The 14,286-nt window shown below is 39.9% G+C and overlaps 1 protein-coding gene across 1 annotated transcript in view; it reads left to right on the top strand.

Annotated features, from left to right (window-relative positions):
• The first annotated feature begins 5,053 nt into the window (after positions 1-5,053).
• Positions 5,054-14,286, top strand: part of UNC93A (unc-93 homolog A) — a 28,531-nt gene continuing 19,298 nt past the window's right edge. The window contains exons 1-4 of the mRNA XM_031504528.2: positions 5,054-5,140; positions 8,452-8,633; positions 9,388-9,617; positions 12,615-12,740. Coding sequence (XP_031360388.2) covers positions 5,054-5,140; positions 8,452-8,633; positions 9,388-9,617; positions 12,615-12,740 — 625 coding nt within the window. The remainder of the gene's footprint in view (positions 5,141-8,451; positions 8,634-9,387; positions 9,618-12,614; positions 12,741-14,286) is intronic.

Here is a 14,286-nt window from a genome sequence, read left to right as displayed (position 1 = left end):
TGTAGTTTCCCATGTTTTGTGTCACAGAAAAGACCGTGTAAAACAGGTAATCACCAGCCCCAAACATCTGATCATATCTACTGGAATAGGGAGGAAATTTTATAACCAAAATTTTCTGCAGGATTGCCTATTCTGATTAATAGATACTCTATTTTGTCCATAACAACACCTTTCACTCATACCAACCTGTACAGCTGCTTTTTCTAATATTACACTCTCAAGAGCCCTGCTTGCACTTCTGCTTGGTAGCTCTTGCCCTTACAGGTGGTTCTAGTATATTCAAAGAAAGAAAGCAAAAGTGAGGCTTTCAGAAGAAGAGACTTATTCTACTTGCCCTTTTATCTTAGATATCTTTATATAGATATCTACACTGATGGCAGGTGGGTAGTAAATAGGCTGTAAATATTCCCCTTATGGCAGTGTCCAGTTATGGGTGTAACCAATATACAAAAGAAAGGTGGAAGGCATCAGGACTTTCCTCCACGTTCCAGGACATATACACCAACATGCCTCTAAGAAGCCCTGCTCTCTGGGATCAAGCCCCATTCTTTTATCTTCTTTTTATTTCCATTGGCTGATAAATTAATCACAAATCCTAGTGGTAGCCTTTCAACAGTAGGGGCATCCTGACTGATCACTATAGACCTTTTTATGAGCTACCTTCATAAAGGTCATTAATAACATGAACTGCCACCTCTGAACAAAAGAGAAAAGGTAAAAATGTGTATCATTTGGGTTGCTGATGGAGTCCCATCGTCCCAGCATACATAATGGGTGTGTGCAAGGAATTTCTCATGCATGCTCATGTGAACAACCAGTATGCAGTCAGGCAGTTTCCAGTAAATGGCTCTAAAGGCTTCAGAGCCACTGCCCTACAAAAGTCCATTGTTCATATGCAGGATCTGCCTCCCTACCCATTCATTATAAAAGCACAGATCACAACAGTGGCATGTTTATCTTAGCAGGGTGTTAAGTCTAACCAACTGAGTCACAGTTCTGGTTTAGGCTTAGAAAAGGGATTACTGAAGCTATTCTGAAATATCTAAAATGCAGAATAAGGCCCAAGTACTATGTCAGTGCTCAGACAACACTTTAAAGAAAGCAGAATGTTACTGGGCTGAGTTTGAACCAAATAAAAGCATTTTCTTATAAGAGCATGAATACAAGACCACTCTGGTGGAGAAGCAGGGCTTGTTCACAGGCAGCTCTCAGCCTGGTGAGTTCAGCCTCTTTGGCTGCCCTCCGTGGGGAGGTTGGCTGCTCTACAGGACACTGTGCTACCTTCAAAATGCTTGAACTTCTCCCTAGGCTAGAATTAGTGTCTGTGAACACTCTCATACATGGGTTCATGCATTGAAAACTCCAGCCAAAAGTGATGCAAATCTCAGGAGGTGAGTAACAGCTATAAGAAGTCCAACAATTAAAGGAACTGTTTCTCCAGGTCATCAAAATTTATGAGTGAGTCTGGATTGGCATCACATTATCCTATCCTAAACTGAGTTCTGTCTTTATTATAAAGACAATATTGGTTATTTGGGGAGCTGCATTGAACAGAGCAGATAAGTGTCCTGCAGGGCAAGTCTCTTACATGGACCTAAAGAAAAAAAGTCCATTTAATTCAAGTCTGTACCCTTCTAGGATCTTTTCCCCTTTCTACCATGACCTTACTTCCAACAAAGATGAAAAAGTGTCTCTTCCCTTCTTCCCTAAGTAATAGGGAGTGGAGCTGGAGGAAATGGTCCTTGTGAGAAATTAAGAGTGGTGTTAAAGGAGGAGAGAGAGAGACCTTACAGCCAGTGAGGCTAAGAGTAGTGTAATAACCTGTGAAACAAGAACACCTCCTGCAGTTTTCAAGCCACTCCCTTAAGAATCAAAAAGTCTGCTGGCACTCAGAAGATGAGGTAAGAAGGGAGAAGCAGCAAGACAGAGACAGAGTGATGGCTAGGGAACTGCAAAGCAGGAATTAAGGAAGGATGGCATACATCAAGGGCATAAAGGAAGATTGAGACACTTGGGTTTCTCCAGAGAAAGACAGAGGACATCAGCAGATAGGGCTCAGACAAAAGTGGCTTACTCATGTTTATACAGCTCTGCAAGCAGAGAAAATCCTGGGAGAAGACATGAAAGGACAGTATCTGTGGATGCTTTGCACAGTAGGAGAGAAATATTTGAAAGGGGAGATGGGAAATACAGGAAATTTGGAAATGAGACCTGAAATACTGAAGAAGGGTGAAATGTTCAAACCTTCATAGACGAACAGGAGCAAGTTACAATGCTTGAGCTTTTGGCACTACAAAAATTATTTTGCCCCAACTTTGTGGGTAAAATGTGTTTACTGACTGGCAAGTCCCTTACAACCCCCTTTCTTGCAAGAAAATGGCTTTTCTTGCTTGATCTGTTCAGTTCACTGTTACTTCACTTTCAGATTGTGACCTTCTGCCAACATGTAACAGGTGGTATTTTCCAATGCCCCTGTCAGAAATGTCTGGGCTTTGCCCTTCCTGCTCCAAATCCAAAATGAGCAGGGCACAAACACAGGTGAAGGAGGAGGAGAATAAGGAAGTAACATGGCCAGGCTTTCACAGCAAGACAGGAAATGCTGTGTAAGCATCCTTTCTGTAGATAGATTCAAGGGATACTGTGTACCACCAAGGAAATAACCAATTAAAAGCCTCCTAAGACAGAAAATCCTATTATGAGTATCCTGGGTGTTGTGGGGCTTTCTTCTGTTATTGTTAAAATTACTAAACAACAGTAAACAATTGCCTAAACAATAAATTAGACTAAATAGGGAGATAATTATGAAGCACAAAACCCTCCAAATATTAGTCTCTCATGCTATAATCTTTTGAGCAAAGACTCCCCTCATTTACCCTGAGAAAATAAACAGGTGAAAACAAATGTAATCACCTGTGGGATGGAGTAATGAATCTAACCAGCCTCTTTCATCTCCCGTGTTTATGATTGTGCTCTGCAAGTAGTTTTCATTTGGTGGCTGCAGTCTTCTGTGTGAAACCTAATGCCCAAATACAGCACACAGCTCCTGAGGCTTAGGCTCACTTAATCTTGGATTGGCAGAAAGAATGAAAGAAGTGTCAAGGGTGATACACAGCAGGCCTGCTGGAGCTTTGGCTGCCTGGTACCAAAGGAAAAGATCCTTGGCCTTATCAGATCCCTTTGGTAAAGACTCTGCACATTCCTAAGGAGGGGCTTGGGACCAGTCAGTTGGATAACCCAAAGCTCTGGGCAAGGGATGTGGAAGAAGCTTTGATCAGTGAAAAGAACAGGAAAAAAACCCTGCACGCACAAATTACCACTATCCCCCATATGCTGTCCAATATTACGCTGCTAAGAAGATGTGATGAATTAGGATTCAGGAATTCCTCCAGAGCAGAATTACAATTACTGATCAGATAACCTGTCCAACACTGCATTTTAAAAATACTATCCAGTTAATGATGATTTTTTAAGATTTCTTATTATTACTGCTAATGTCAAAAAAGAGAACTAAAATAAAGAGTTGTCTTTGCACTATTCCTGGTTCTTGCCTGTGCCAGAGTGGGTGATAATTGTGCTTTTGTTTAGGATAAATATTATTCTTACATAGCCTCAATATTTTTTTTCAATTGTTTTAGACCTGTGATTGCAAATTCCTAGAATTTTGCACACCTTTTCTAAGGGGTAGAAAACAGAAACAAGCATGTCATAACCAAGTGTAAATTTCTTCTCAAATATTGTCACATGAAAATTGCAGGGATCCATTAACCTGAAAAGATGAGGGAAAGTACCACCAGTTTGGTCTAAGCTCCTTGTAGAGGCTTACAAACACTGCCAAACAAGAGCAGCATTGTGATATAATTCAAGGAGTTCTCATGCTGAGCATAGTAGCCTCTAAAATAAAAAGCCATTATCTAGACTTGCAACATAGAAGTACCAGTAACAATAGAGAATTAAAAGATTATGTTTTCTGCATTATTTCATTTGAGAAGATTATAAGGCAAAAGAAGAAAATTAAAAGGCACATACTGCAATGTTCTCCAAAGCAGAAACTGGCTGTGACCTCTTAATGTTTTAAATTAATTTATGCATTAGAACTTCCTCCCCTTATCCATGAATGTCCCTGTGGGAAGCAAAATTGTGCCATCTAGTGGGATTTAGACTAAGTCTTAGCTGTGCATTCTCAATGGACACTGTGGACACCCTACAGACCTGTTTACATCATAGAATGGACATCTTTTCTCCCAAGTTCAAATCCCTCTTCTGCCACAGATGCGGGAAGGGTCCATTCACCCTGCCAGTCTTAGGGCCAGAGAAGGAGAGGGGAACTTGCTTTTTTAGTTATCTGCTTAATCCACCTTTGTTTTTATTGGCTTCTGCATTGATAAGAAAGATTGGGAAAAATAATTTTCATGAGTATGACTTGGTAAACTTGAGGGACCAAAGCCCCAAGGTTCCCCCTGAATGAAGGCTGTCCCACTTGCCAAGTGCCCAGGAGCTTTGGGATTCTGAGCTGCCCAGTTATGGAGCTGGTGTATGCAGACAGAGCTGTAGCACAATCTCATTTTGAAGCACACTTTTGTAAACACAGTTAAGCAAGAGGTTTGACATAGATTTCAGTACATCATTTAATCTTTGTCCCCTATGGACTTGTGTGTCTTTATGACAGAAAGTAATTTCGCAGCTTGCAATTTTTTCTTCTGTGCTGATCATAGTGGAGAGCCATATATTACTTCAGTACTCAAATAGGTGCAAGTGTTGCAAGAGACTTATATACCTCTGTAAAAAAAAACATGATAGGTGCCCTTGGGACTGCTGGCTATTGCCTGAGTAACAAGTGAATGAGTAACAACTCCATAAGAAGCTTTCAGTACTATTTAAAAGTAAAGTTCACTGGTCAATCTTCAAATAATTAGCAACTCTCTTCTCTACAAACACAGAAAAAAGTGACCTTTTCCAACAAGGCATAAGCTGTTTTTCTCCAACTCAAATCATCCCCTGGAATAATTGGATCAGCTTTGCCCACTGGCAGACCTTTTGTCTTCTATGAATCAACATGGAAAGGAATCTTAAGAATGTTTTGGTCATTTCTTTCAGATTTTTACTTCTCTTTACTGCTTACTCAGGACTCCAGAGTCTACAGGTAAGAGGGGCATCTCCCATTGGCTGTCAGGACAGCTGGTCTGGAAGGGCATCAGGCCAACTGGTAGTGTGAAACACATCAGTCTTTCCATGGTGTCTGTGAGGAAGGCATGCACAGTATTTTTTATGAGGTGGGTTAGGACATTAACTTGCTGCAGGTTAATATTCCTCACCTGGATCCGCAGAATTTACTAAATATTTTATTGTAGTGTTTCCCAAATAGCTCACATATTTGTGTCATGCTACTACTCTAGAGCCACAAAACCCGTTTCAATGGAAACAGAAAACAAAATTAACCTGAGATGACTTTTCTCAAAAGAAGATACTGCCAAATGGAAAACAATTCAGTTTTTGAAAAGGATTTGTTTGGAATATTTCTAAATTGCTAAGATTTTATAATAATTATTATTGTACAGTAATATGAAATAATTAAAAATTATTCTCAAATCATTAAATTGTTTAAGCATAAAATAATACAGTAATTTCTAGGATCATTATATAAAATAATAGTAAAAAATATTATTTTTGAATGAGGCATTTATGTGGCTTTACTGGCATTAACATCCTAAAACATAGTAGCAGAGGTGGGTTTCTAGAATGACTCAAATACTTAGGTTATCAATAGAGCTCACTTGCTCATCCAAAATAAAAGACTGAGGGTTTCTATTGCCATCTACGACTGCTTCTGAGTAGATAAACACAAGGAGAAACTTCTCAGCCTTAAAGGCTCTGCTGATCTAATGGATGATAAATGAATAGAAGACATTGACAAGCAACTTTAGGCAGGATATTAACATATGATCATGATCAACTATATTGAATTTTCCAACTGGAGTAGGAATTTGTATGCCTTAAAGGTGGAAGTTGATACATAACATGATGAACTTGTTTGTAATAACAATGGCTTGACCTCATTTCAGGAAGAGGTTCTTCTTCCTTGTTCTGTACATCTGTCTTCTCTCCTTGAACAGACTTTCTTTGCTGGCATTGTCAGATTCTGAACTCAGGGCTGTTCTGCAAAACAGTCCCAAAAATAGATTATTAGGCAGTATTATGAGTTGGGGAGACTGATGAGGCAGGGGAAGATAAACCCTAGAAGATGCAAGTCAGTCCCACCATTTGAAACAGCTGGTTACAGCTTGGTGCTAAGAACAACAAGGCTGGGGGTTCAATTCCCATACAGACCATTTACTTCAGAGTAGGACTTGATGATCCTGTGGGTCCCTTCCAACTCAGAACATTCTGTGAATCTGTGAGCCTATAAGTACTGGAATGTTAAAAATTTTCATCATTCATTTCAATAGTCCACTACCCAGAACCCCCTGAAAAAAACCAAACCAAACCAAACCAAACCAAACCAAACCAAACCAAACCAAACCAAATAAATAAATAAAAAAACCCCACAAAACCCAAAAACAAACAAACAAAAAAAAACAACCAACCAACCAACCAACCAAACAAAAAAAAACAACAAAACAATCCCAGACAGTAAAAATCATATGATTGTGGAAGCCTGGCTTTTAATTTGTGGAAGTTGTAGCTGACAAAGCCAGGCATGTGATGTTTCAAAAATAAGACCTCTGAGATCAGGAAGCCTCTTTGCCTGTTTACACAACAACCATTCAAATTCTCAAATGCCTGGCCCTGTCTAACAGGGACTGTCCTCACCTCACTGTCCTGGTACCTGGCTGTCTCCAAGCATGCTGCATGACAGCCACAGTGGTTCTGCATGGCCAGACTGCACAACCACTGCAGATTTGGAAAGTGTTCCATGAAGCCACAAAGTGCTTCCTTCTCCTACAATGATCTCCAGTGCCATCCCCTCAGCATCCAGTCCCCCTTCCAAAATCATACTGAAGAGCAATCATATATCACCTATTAATCAAAACAATCAGGAAACCATTGCTAAACAGCATAGAATTGCAGAATGGTTTGGTTGGAAAGGACCTTAAAGGTCATCTTGTTCCATCCCTCCATCATGGGCAAGGACACCTTCCAGTAAACCAGGTTGCTCAAAGCTCCATCCGGTCTGGGCTTGAACATCTCCAAGGATGGAGCATCCATAGATTCTCTGGGCAACCTGTTCCAATACCTCACCACCCTCACAGTAAAGATTTTCTTTCTAACATCTACCCTAAATGTCTCTTTTAATTTAAAGCTGTTGCCCCTTCTTGGCCTATCACTACCTGCCCTCCTTGTAAAAAGTCACACCCTCCCTTTTTAATGTCCCCTTTGAGTACTGTAAAGCTGCAATGAGATTTTCCTGGAGTCTTCTCTTCTCCTGGCTGAAACAACCTTGCAGGCTGTCTAGGAGAGATGGTCCATCCTTTTGATCATCTTCATGACCCTCCTCTCTAATAGGTGCATGTCCTTCCTGTGCCAGGGAGCCCAGAACAGGAGGAAATGCTTCAGATGGAGATTCAGCAGAGCAGAGTAGAGGGAGAAGTTCCCTTGCTCTGCTGGTCACACTTATTTTGATGCAGGCCAGGATGTAGTTGGCCTTCTGGGCTGCAAATGCACACTGTTGCTCTTTTCCAGGTCTTCATGCAGAGAATTCCCAAGTTCTCCCCTGCAGGGCTACTCTCAGTGAGTTCTTCTCCCAGTCTGTTGATGTCTGGGGTTGCCCTGACCCTTGAATTTGGGCTTGTTGGACCTCATTAGGTTCACATGGACCCATTTTTCAAGCTTGCCCAGGTCTCCCAAATTAATTTTCTCATTTCAACTTTCAGAGCTCAAGACAAGAGGATAACTAGTTTGATAATAAAATTATAAAACCTGATTAGATCAGTAAAATGTTATTCCTTCTTTGTGAAAATGTAGGTGAATCAATTATTTCCAACTACTGAGGGCCGCTGCAAGCCTATGAGGATATTTGGACCTTGGCCTCCGAAAATCTTAGAAATTATCAGACCTGTAGTTTAAAGCAAAGAATCTCCCACTATTGCTATGCCAGCCCTTGCAATGCATATCTGATGATATTCCTGACTAAGACAACAAAAGAAGGCCAAGAAAAGAGGTTATCTTTCATTCAACTTGCTTTCAAAGAGAAACTCAAACCAATAATCTAAAGAATGACTTACAAAAGGTTTGAATCTGGGCAATCCACACCTGGTTTTGTATCATGTTTTCATAAATGGCCTATCATTTTGAAGAAAATTCCAAGTCCATAATCAGGTTGTTTTGGGGAGATGAGACAGTAATACCCAGCCCCAGATACTGTCTCTTTATTTCTGCCCAAAGCCACTCTCTGTACACCACAGCAATATGTACCTGTGATAACATTTGTCTCAATCACTGTTTTTGTCCCTGCAGAGCAGTCTCAATGCAGAAGAAGGCCTGGGCGTTGCTTCCCTAAGTGTACTGTTTGCTGCGCTCACCTTATCGTCCATGTTCCTCCCTCCAATCATCATCAAGATGCTGGGCTGCAAGTGGACCATTGCAGTCTCTATGTGCTGCTACATCACCTACTCCCTAGGGAATTTCTATGCTAGCTGGTATGATTTAAATACTTTAACTCTCACTGTTGTGTTCAAACAAAAGTAAGAGCAAAGTTCTTTCTTCTTTTTCTTCTCCATTCCTACTCTAGCTCTGTGTTGCAGAGTAGAAAGTTGGAAGCAAAAGGTGCTACTTGTAACAAATCAAGATAAATAAATCCAGTTTTAGGTGGACCAGAGAGGTGAAAATGTGCAAAGAGTCAGAATGAATACATGCATCCACCCACCTGAAGCGGCTTCTCTAACTCATGTTTGTAGCAGAGATTCAGCTTTGGGGAACAAAACCACAGAAGTTTCATTTAAAAATCAAAATACTTTTAGGGTTCTTTTTGAAAAGGTTGAAGGGAAGACTATCTTCCAGTCAGTAGCTCTGAGAGAAGTGGACCACAGGAGAAGGCTAACTCCTGCCTAGCTCTTTCTAAAAGTGGACGAACAACTTCTGGTCTCCACCTTCTGCAAGCCAGACAAGGGTTGCAACTCTATAGAGGAAAGCTGTCAATATCCATCTTCTGAAATGGATGTGCAATTTATTTCTCAGTTATGATAAGTTAAGGCACATGAGCACAGACCTGCATATGCTTGCACAGCCTAAACTTCACAAGGCTGGCCTTTTCTTGATTCCATGTAGCAGATTTACTGTATCATAAAAAGGATGAATCTATTTCTTTGATGTCTATTTTTGCTGCTGGAACTTTGGGCAACTGATCATTATCCTAATGGTAACAACTATGCTAAATAAAGTGTTCTTTGGCAGGTACACACTAATCCCTACATCTGTGATCCTGGGCTTAGGAGGAGCACCACTCTGGTCTGCCAAATGCACTTACCTCACTATTGCTGGCACTTCGTATGCTGAGAAAGCAGAAAAAAATGCAAAAGACATTATCAACCAATACTTTGGGATCTTCTTTTTGGTGTTTCAGACTTCCGGCATCTGGGGAAATCTTATCTCATCCTTGATCCTTAGCCAATCTTCCAACCAAGGTAAAATGTATTTTAAATTTTGGCACTTCTTTCTGTAAACATCAGTTAGTTCTAGATAGATGAGAGGCAGATTTCTGCAGCTGAGCTTTCATAGTCAGTGGAAACAGGCACTTTGGATGAGAGTTAGCTCATCTGAGGATATATGACTGAAATAAATGAGATAAATTTCTCTCTGAAAGTGTCTATTTTCTATCAAAAATCAGCCATAAAGAGAGTTCAGACAAATAAGTAAAAAATAGAACTCTATTGAATTCTATTTGTATCCCTGTATTGCAAAGCATAGATAGGCTGCAGGCAGTGACTGTCCTTCACATCTGGCTTCTATAAAAAGTGGTTTAAAACAAAAGACAAAATAGTGACCCAACTTTTTTGCAAAGCTTGTAATATTGGGTTAGCTTGCTGTTATGCATTCAAAATTAGTCAGACTGGTTGCTGGGCTTGCTGAAAATGAGTGCTCTACAGAGCTGTCAAGAAGAAATAGCAGTAGCTGTTGGCAGGAGCCTGCGTGCCAGGGCTCCTGTGCTGTACTTCAGGCTCAGACAGCAGATGCCAATGTAGCTTGAAGAAATCACTCAGCAGCAGTGCACTCACTTCCCATGCATGTAATTGGCATCAATTTTAAAAGGGTAGTTGTGAAGATAAATTAATATTTGGATGCCACCTTAGAGATTCAAAATGCTGTGGTGTCTTATCTTTGCAGCCTTCTGTACTTTTTTCATCCCCTCAAAATCAAAACAGGGTTATTCTCCAGACATGGAGAGCTTTCCATATACACTGCTACTAAGAGTAGCAAGACATTGCCTCTTTCCCATCTCAGTTAAGCGGTATTTTTTTCAAATAGCTACTAGGTTAAATGTCAGGAAGCTGACATCAGGTTTTAATCTTTGTATCTTTGGATTTATGAAAAAGTAGTTGTCACAAGGGTAGAATAACTATAGGAGAAGCACCATGGAAGCAGAATGCTGGCAGACCTTTTCAAGTGCAGTGGAGCTCTGCTGCCCTGATCCCAGAGCCACATGATGTCTCAGCAGGGACTGTGTCCTGATTTCACTTGCAGGGTAGAGGCAGTGGTGCAGCTGTGGAGTCTGTACAGACTGCAGCCACTTGACTCTTCTCTGCCTCACAGCACACATAAGTTTAACAAGAGGAATAAACCACTGTTTTTTGGTCTTGTAAATGCCTTTCTAGTTTTACGTTTGAGGATGTTTCTCCAAACTCTAAAGACGTTTATTTTTTTATCTATTACATAGAATTTCAAAAAATGCTGTGTTCCTGTGAACAGCTCTCAAAGCCAAAGGCCTTGCACATCTCCATGACAGTGATGAGCAGTTATAACATGAGTTTCACTACTGTGCCTTCTCAGTGAGACACAGCTTTAATCTAGAGGGAACTTCTTTGCTGGGGTGAGGGGGTAAGAATCTCCAGTCATGCAATTCTTTTTCTCTCCTCTGAGAATTGTGCAAAGGCATCCATTCATATTTTCATGTACTTAAAATGTATAATTTCGCTGAGCAGTAGGAAAAATACAGCATGTATCTGGGGAATCAAAATGCATAAAATTCAGACATCTACCTACTCTTGATGTATTGTCTGCACCACTGCATCCAGACACAGCAAAGCAAAGTTACACCATAAGGTAATACCAGAACTGAAGACAGTAATCAGTGTAAATTACAAGAGTCATCCTTATTCACTCAACAATCTTACAGTTTTAATTCAAGAGAAACAGTGCAAATCCTGCCTTGCAGCTTGCATATGACTAATTGCATGTGCAGCTTCATCTTCAGATGATGCAGGAACCAATAAAAAACTTGTTTTACACATTTCCACACTTCACTCGTGTGACTCACCTTTTGCATATGGCAATTTTGCTGAAAGTCTGTTTGTCTATTTTTTGCTGAAGGTCTGTAGTAATAGTGACTATAATAAGGTAATAATTTTCTTTACATTACTACATTTTATTTTATGTTGAACCTGAAGTTGTTTATGAAGCTGGTTAGACAGCTGATTCACATCACAGCAGCTTTGATGGGAAGCAATCAGGAAAAATACACTAAAAGTAGTTACACAATAAGCTTAATTGAAAAATTATGGATAAGCTCTTCCTTAAGGAATCAGCCAAAGTACAGCTGTATTTCCCTTTATTGTGCTTGGACTAGAGACAAATTCTGCAGTGAAAGCACTAAAATTATTGTGTGGGGTTTGGATCCTCCTCCAGTAGATGGTTTATTCAGGATTACACTTTGGGCTAGCCTTTATTCTTTACCAATAGGGTACTGGAGGAAGTGGGCACAGCGTGCTGGTGACAGTGTGTGTGAGTACATGTGTTTTTGAGACTTTGACATATGCCCTGCACAAAAACAATAGGACTGCACCAAGCAAAGGTCTTACTCCAAAGCCTGCTGAACTGTTAGTTTCAAGTGTGCTCTCAGAAAATTATAAAGGCAGTAGTAAAATAATAAAGTCAGGAAAAGCAGGCTACTTGGAAGACTGCAATACTGAGTAATCATAATTGGAATTTATTAAAAAAAAAAAAAAAAAAAAAAAAAAAAAAGATGTCTTGAGGTGGTTTCTGTCCCTATAGTATATACAGAAATTATCTGGAGAGGGAAAATGTGAGGTGGCTGTAAGAAATGAAGTCCATTAGTCCCTTGCTGGTGTAAACTTAAAGACCTATCTCGTGAGGTATTATGATTAAGAGATAAAAATATATACCCAAACTTTGAATACCACAAAATGAGCTTGGATTCAGATTTCAGCCTCTAACATTAGTCCCTGCCCTCATGTAACCATTAATTCAGAGTCTCCTTTTTTTCTCTTAAACCAAATTTTTGTGTGTTAAATGGGGATTCTGAAGTTAAATATCTCTAATCAGGAAAGGCTTGAAACCAGGACCAGTCACTAAGCATTAGATTCCTTATATCCTCATGTCCTTGCACATAGTGTGCACTTACCTTATCTCTTCACTGGCCTGCCTTTCTTTTGGCTCTTACTAAGGGGAGATCTCAGAAGAAGACCTGGAATGCTGTGGAGCATACGACTGCCTGACTGATGCCAATAACAGCACTGGGTCAGAAAGACCCTCTGACTCCTTAATCTACACACTGGTAGGGGTCTATACTGGTGAGTAATCCACACAGTCTTTAATCAGTATCACTGATGGAGAGCCTGGTACTAGTGGAATCTTGCATGGCTTTGCAGATTTCTGACTTTCTCCTTCAATTCAATTTCTTAAAGGAAAATGAGATATGTGAGAGCCATAAACAACTCCTTCCTAAATAGTTCTAATGCTTTTTGCCAGAGCAGTATCATATTTATCTAAAGGAGAAAGATATTATTTAAATTTTTCACCTGGAATAAAGCTGAAGCCCAGTGTGGTAACCCAAATTCAGCCAGGCAAATTGGCATATCTCCCATTTAGTAACTACAGCTGCTATAGACCTTCCTTGCACAAGGTTAGAAAAGAATTAAATACAGGGAAGCTGATGCCATTAAAAGAAATAAATAGATATGCAAGGATTAGCTGGGTGAGGAAAGTTACAAAAAGTATCCTAATCAAAAGAATTTATTCTCTGGATAAAGGAAAGTATCTGGTAAGGCAATGTACACCTTAGCTCTGTCAAAATATTTTCACAGCTTCTGAACATAGATGTAGTCTCTGTGCTGAGACAGAAGCATAGAATTTGCCATACACTCCAACAGAGTGTATGTGATCCAGGCAGGGCCAGGTCTCAGTGCACAAGGACACTGCAGAAAACTCTTCTCTGTCCTCATCCTCCATTCATAATTGGTGGGAAACTGTAAAATATATGCCCCCACTCTCCTCCCAGAATGTACTGGAGCTGATGACTTTCTGCTAAAGGCATGTTTGTCTGTAAAGTTTAAATTTAAATTTGATTACTAACATATACAGCACTCCCGTAGGGTTTGTGCATGCAAAGTGAATGCAACCCTGCTTCTTCCTGACCCTGTGTCAGTGGGGTTTCATTTTTCTTTTAAGCCTTTAATAAAAGAGATGTCTTTTCTTACCTCAAGGGAAAGTAACTGGCTAAATATTTCATTCACAGACATTTTTTAAATGTGTCCTCAATTTGGTGGTTGAATACTTATTTTGCCCAGCTTGGGTGGAGACATTAAGGGATAGCTCTTCCGCTGTTTTGCTTTCTCATGGACTGTGAATGTTCCTATTTATGGTCATACCACATGCTATTAAGCCATGCCATTATCTCTTATAATTGACCTTGATTCATTTAACATATTTGTTATATATATTTTTCTGGAAATGTGGGTGTCCTGCTCTCACCTATTTAAGTCCAGCAATTAGTCCATAAGTACTAATAAACACTATGGCAGAGCCAATAATGACTTGAATCACAAAGGATTTACATCTCAGCCACAGTGGAGAACCAGGATGCTGGAGAAATCCTAGGACACATGGATGAAAAATAATAAGCAATAAAAAATAAGGAAATTTATTATAAATCTGCTGATGTATTTGGATAGTAAAAGTTCACAGTAGAGACAATGTCCATACGCACAACATAGGGGCACATTAGAAAAGCAAAATGGATGGAAAGAGGTGCCTGGTTCTCATCTTACTCTGAACTGTACTTCTTTCCATGGATGGAATTCTAGTCAGTATAAGTGAGGAAACATTATCATGCCCTGC

Source organism: Lonchura striata, chromosome 3, assembly GCF_046129695.1.
Source record: "Lonchura striata isolate bLonStr1 chromosome 3, bLonStr1.mat, whole genome shotgun sequence".
Classification (NCBI taxonomy): Eukaryota; Metazoa; Chordata; class Aves; order Passeriformes; family Estrildidae; genus Lonchura; species Lonchura striata.
The sequence above is the reverse complement of the archived record's forward strand: the minus strand, read 5'-3'. Positions and strand labels throughout refer to the sequence as shown.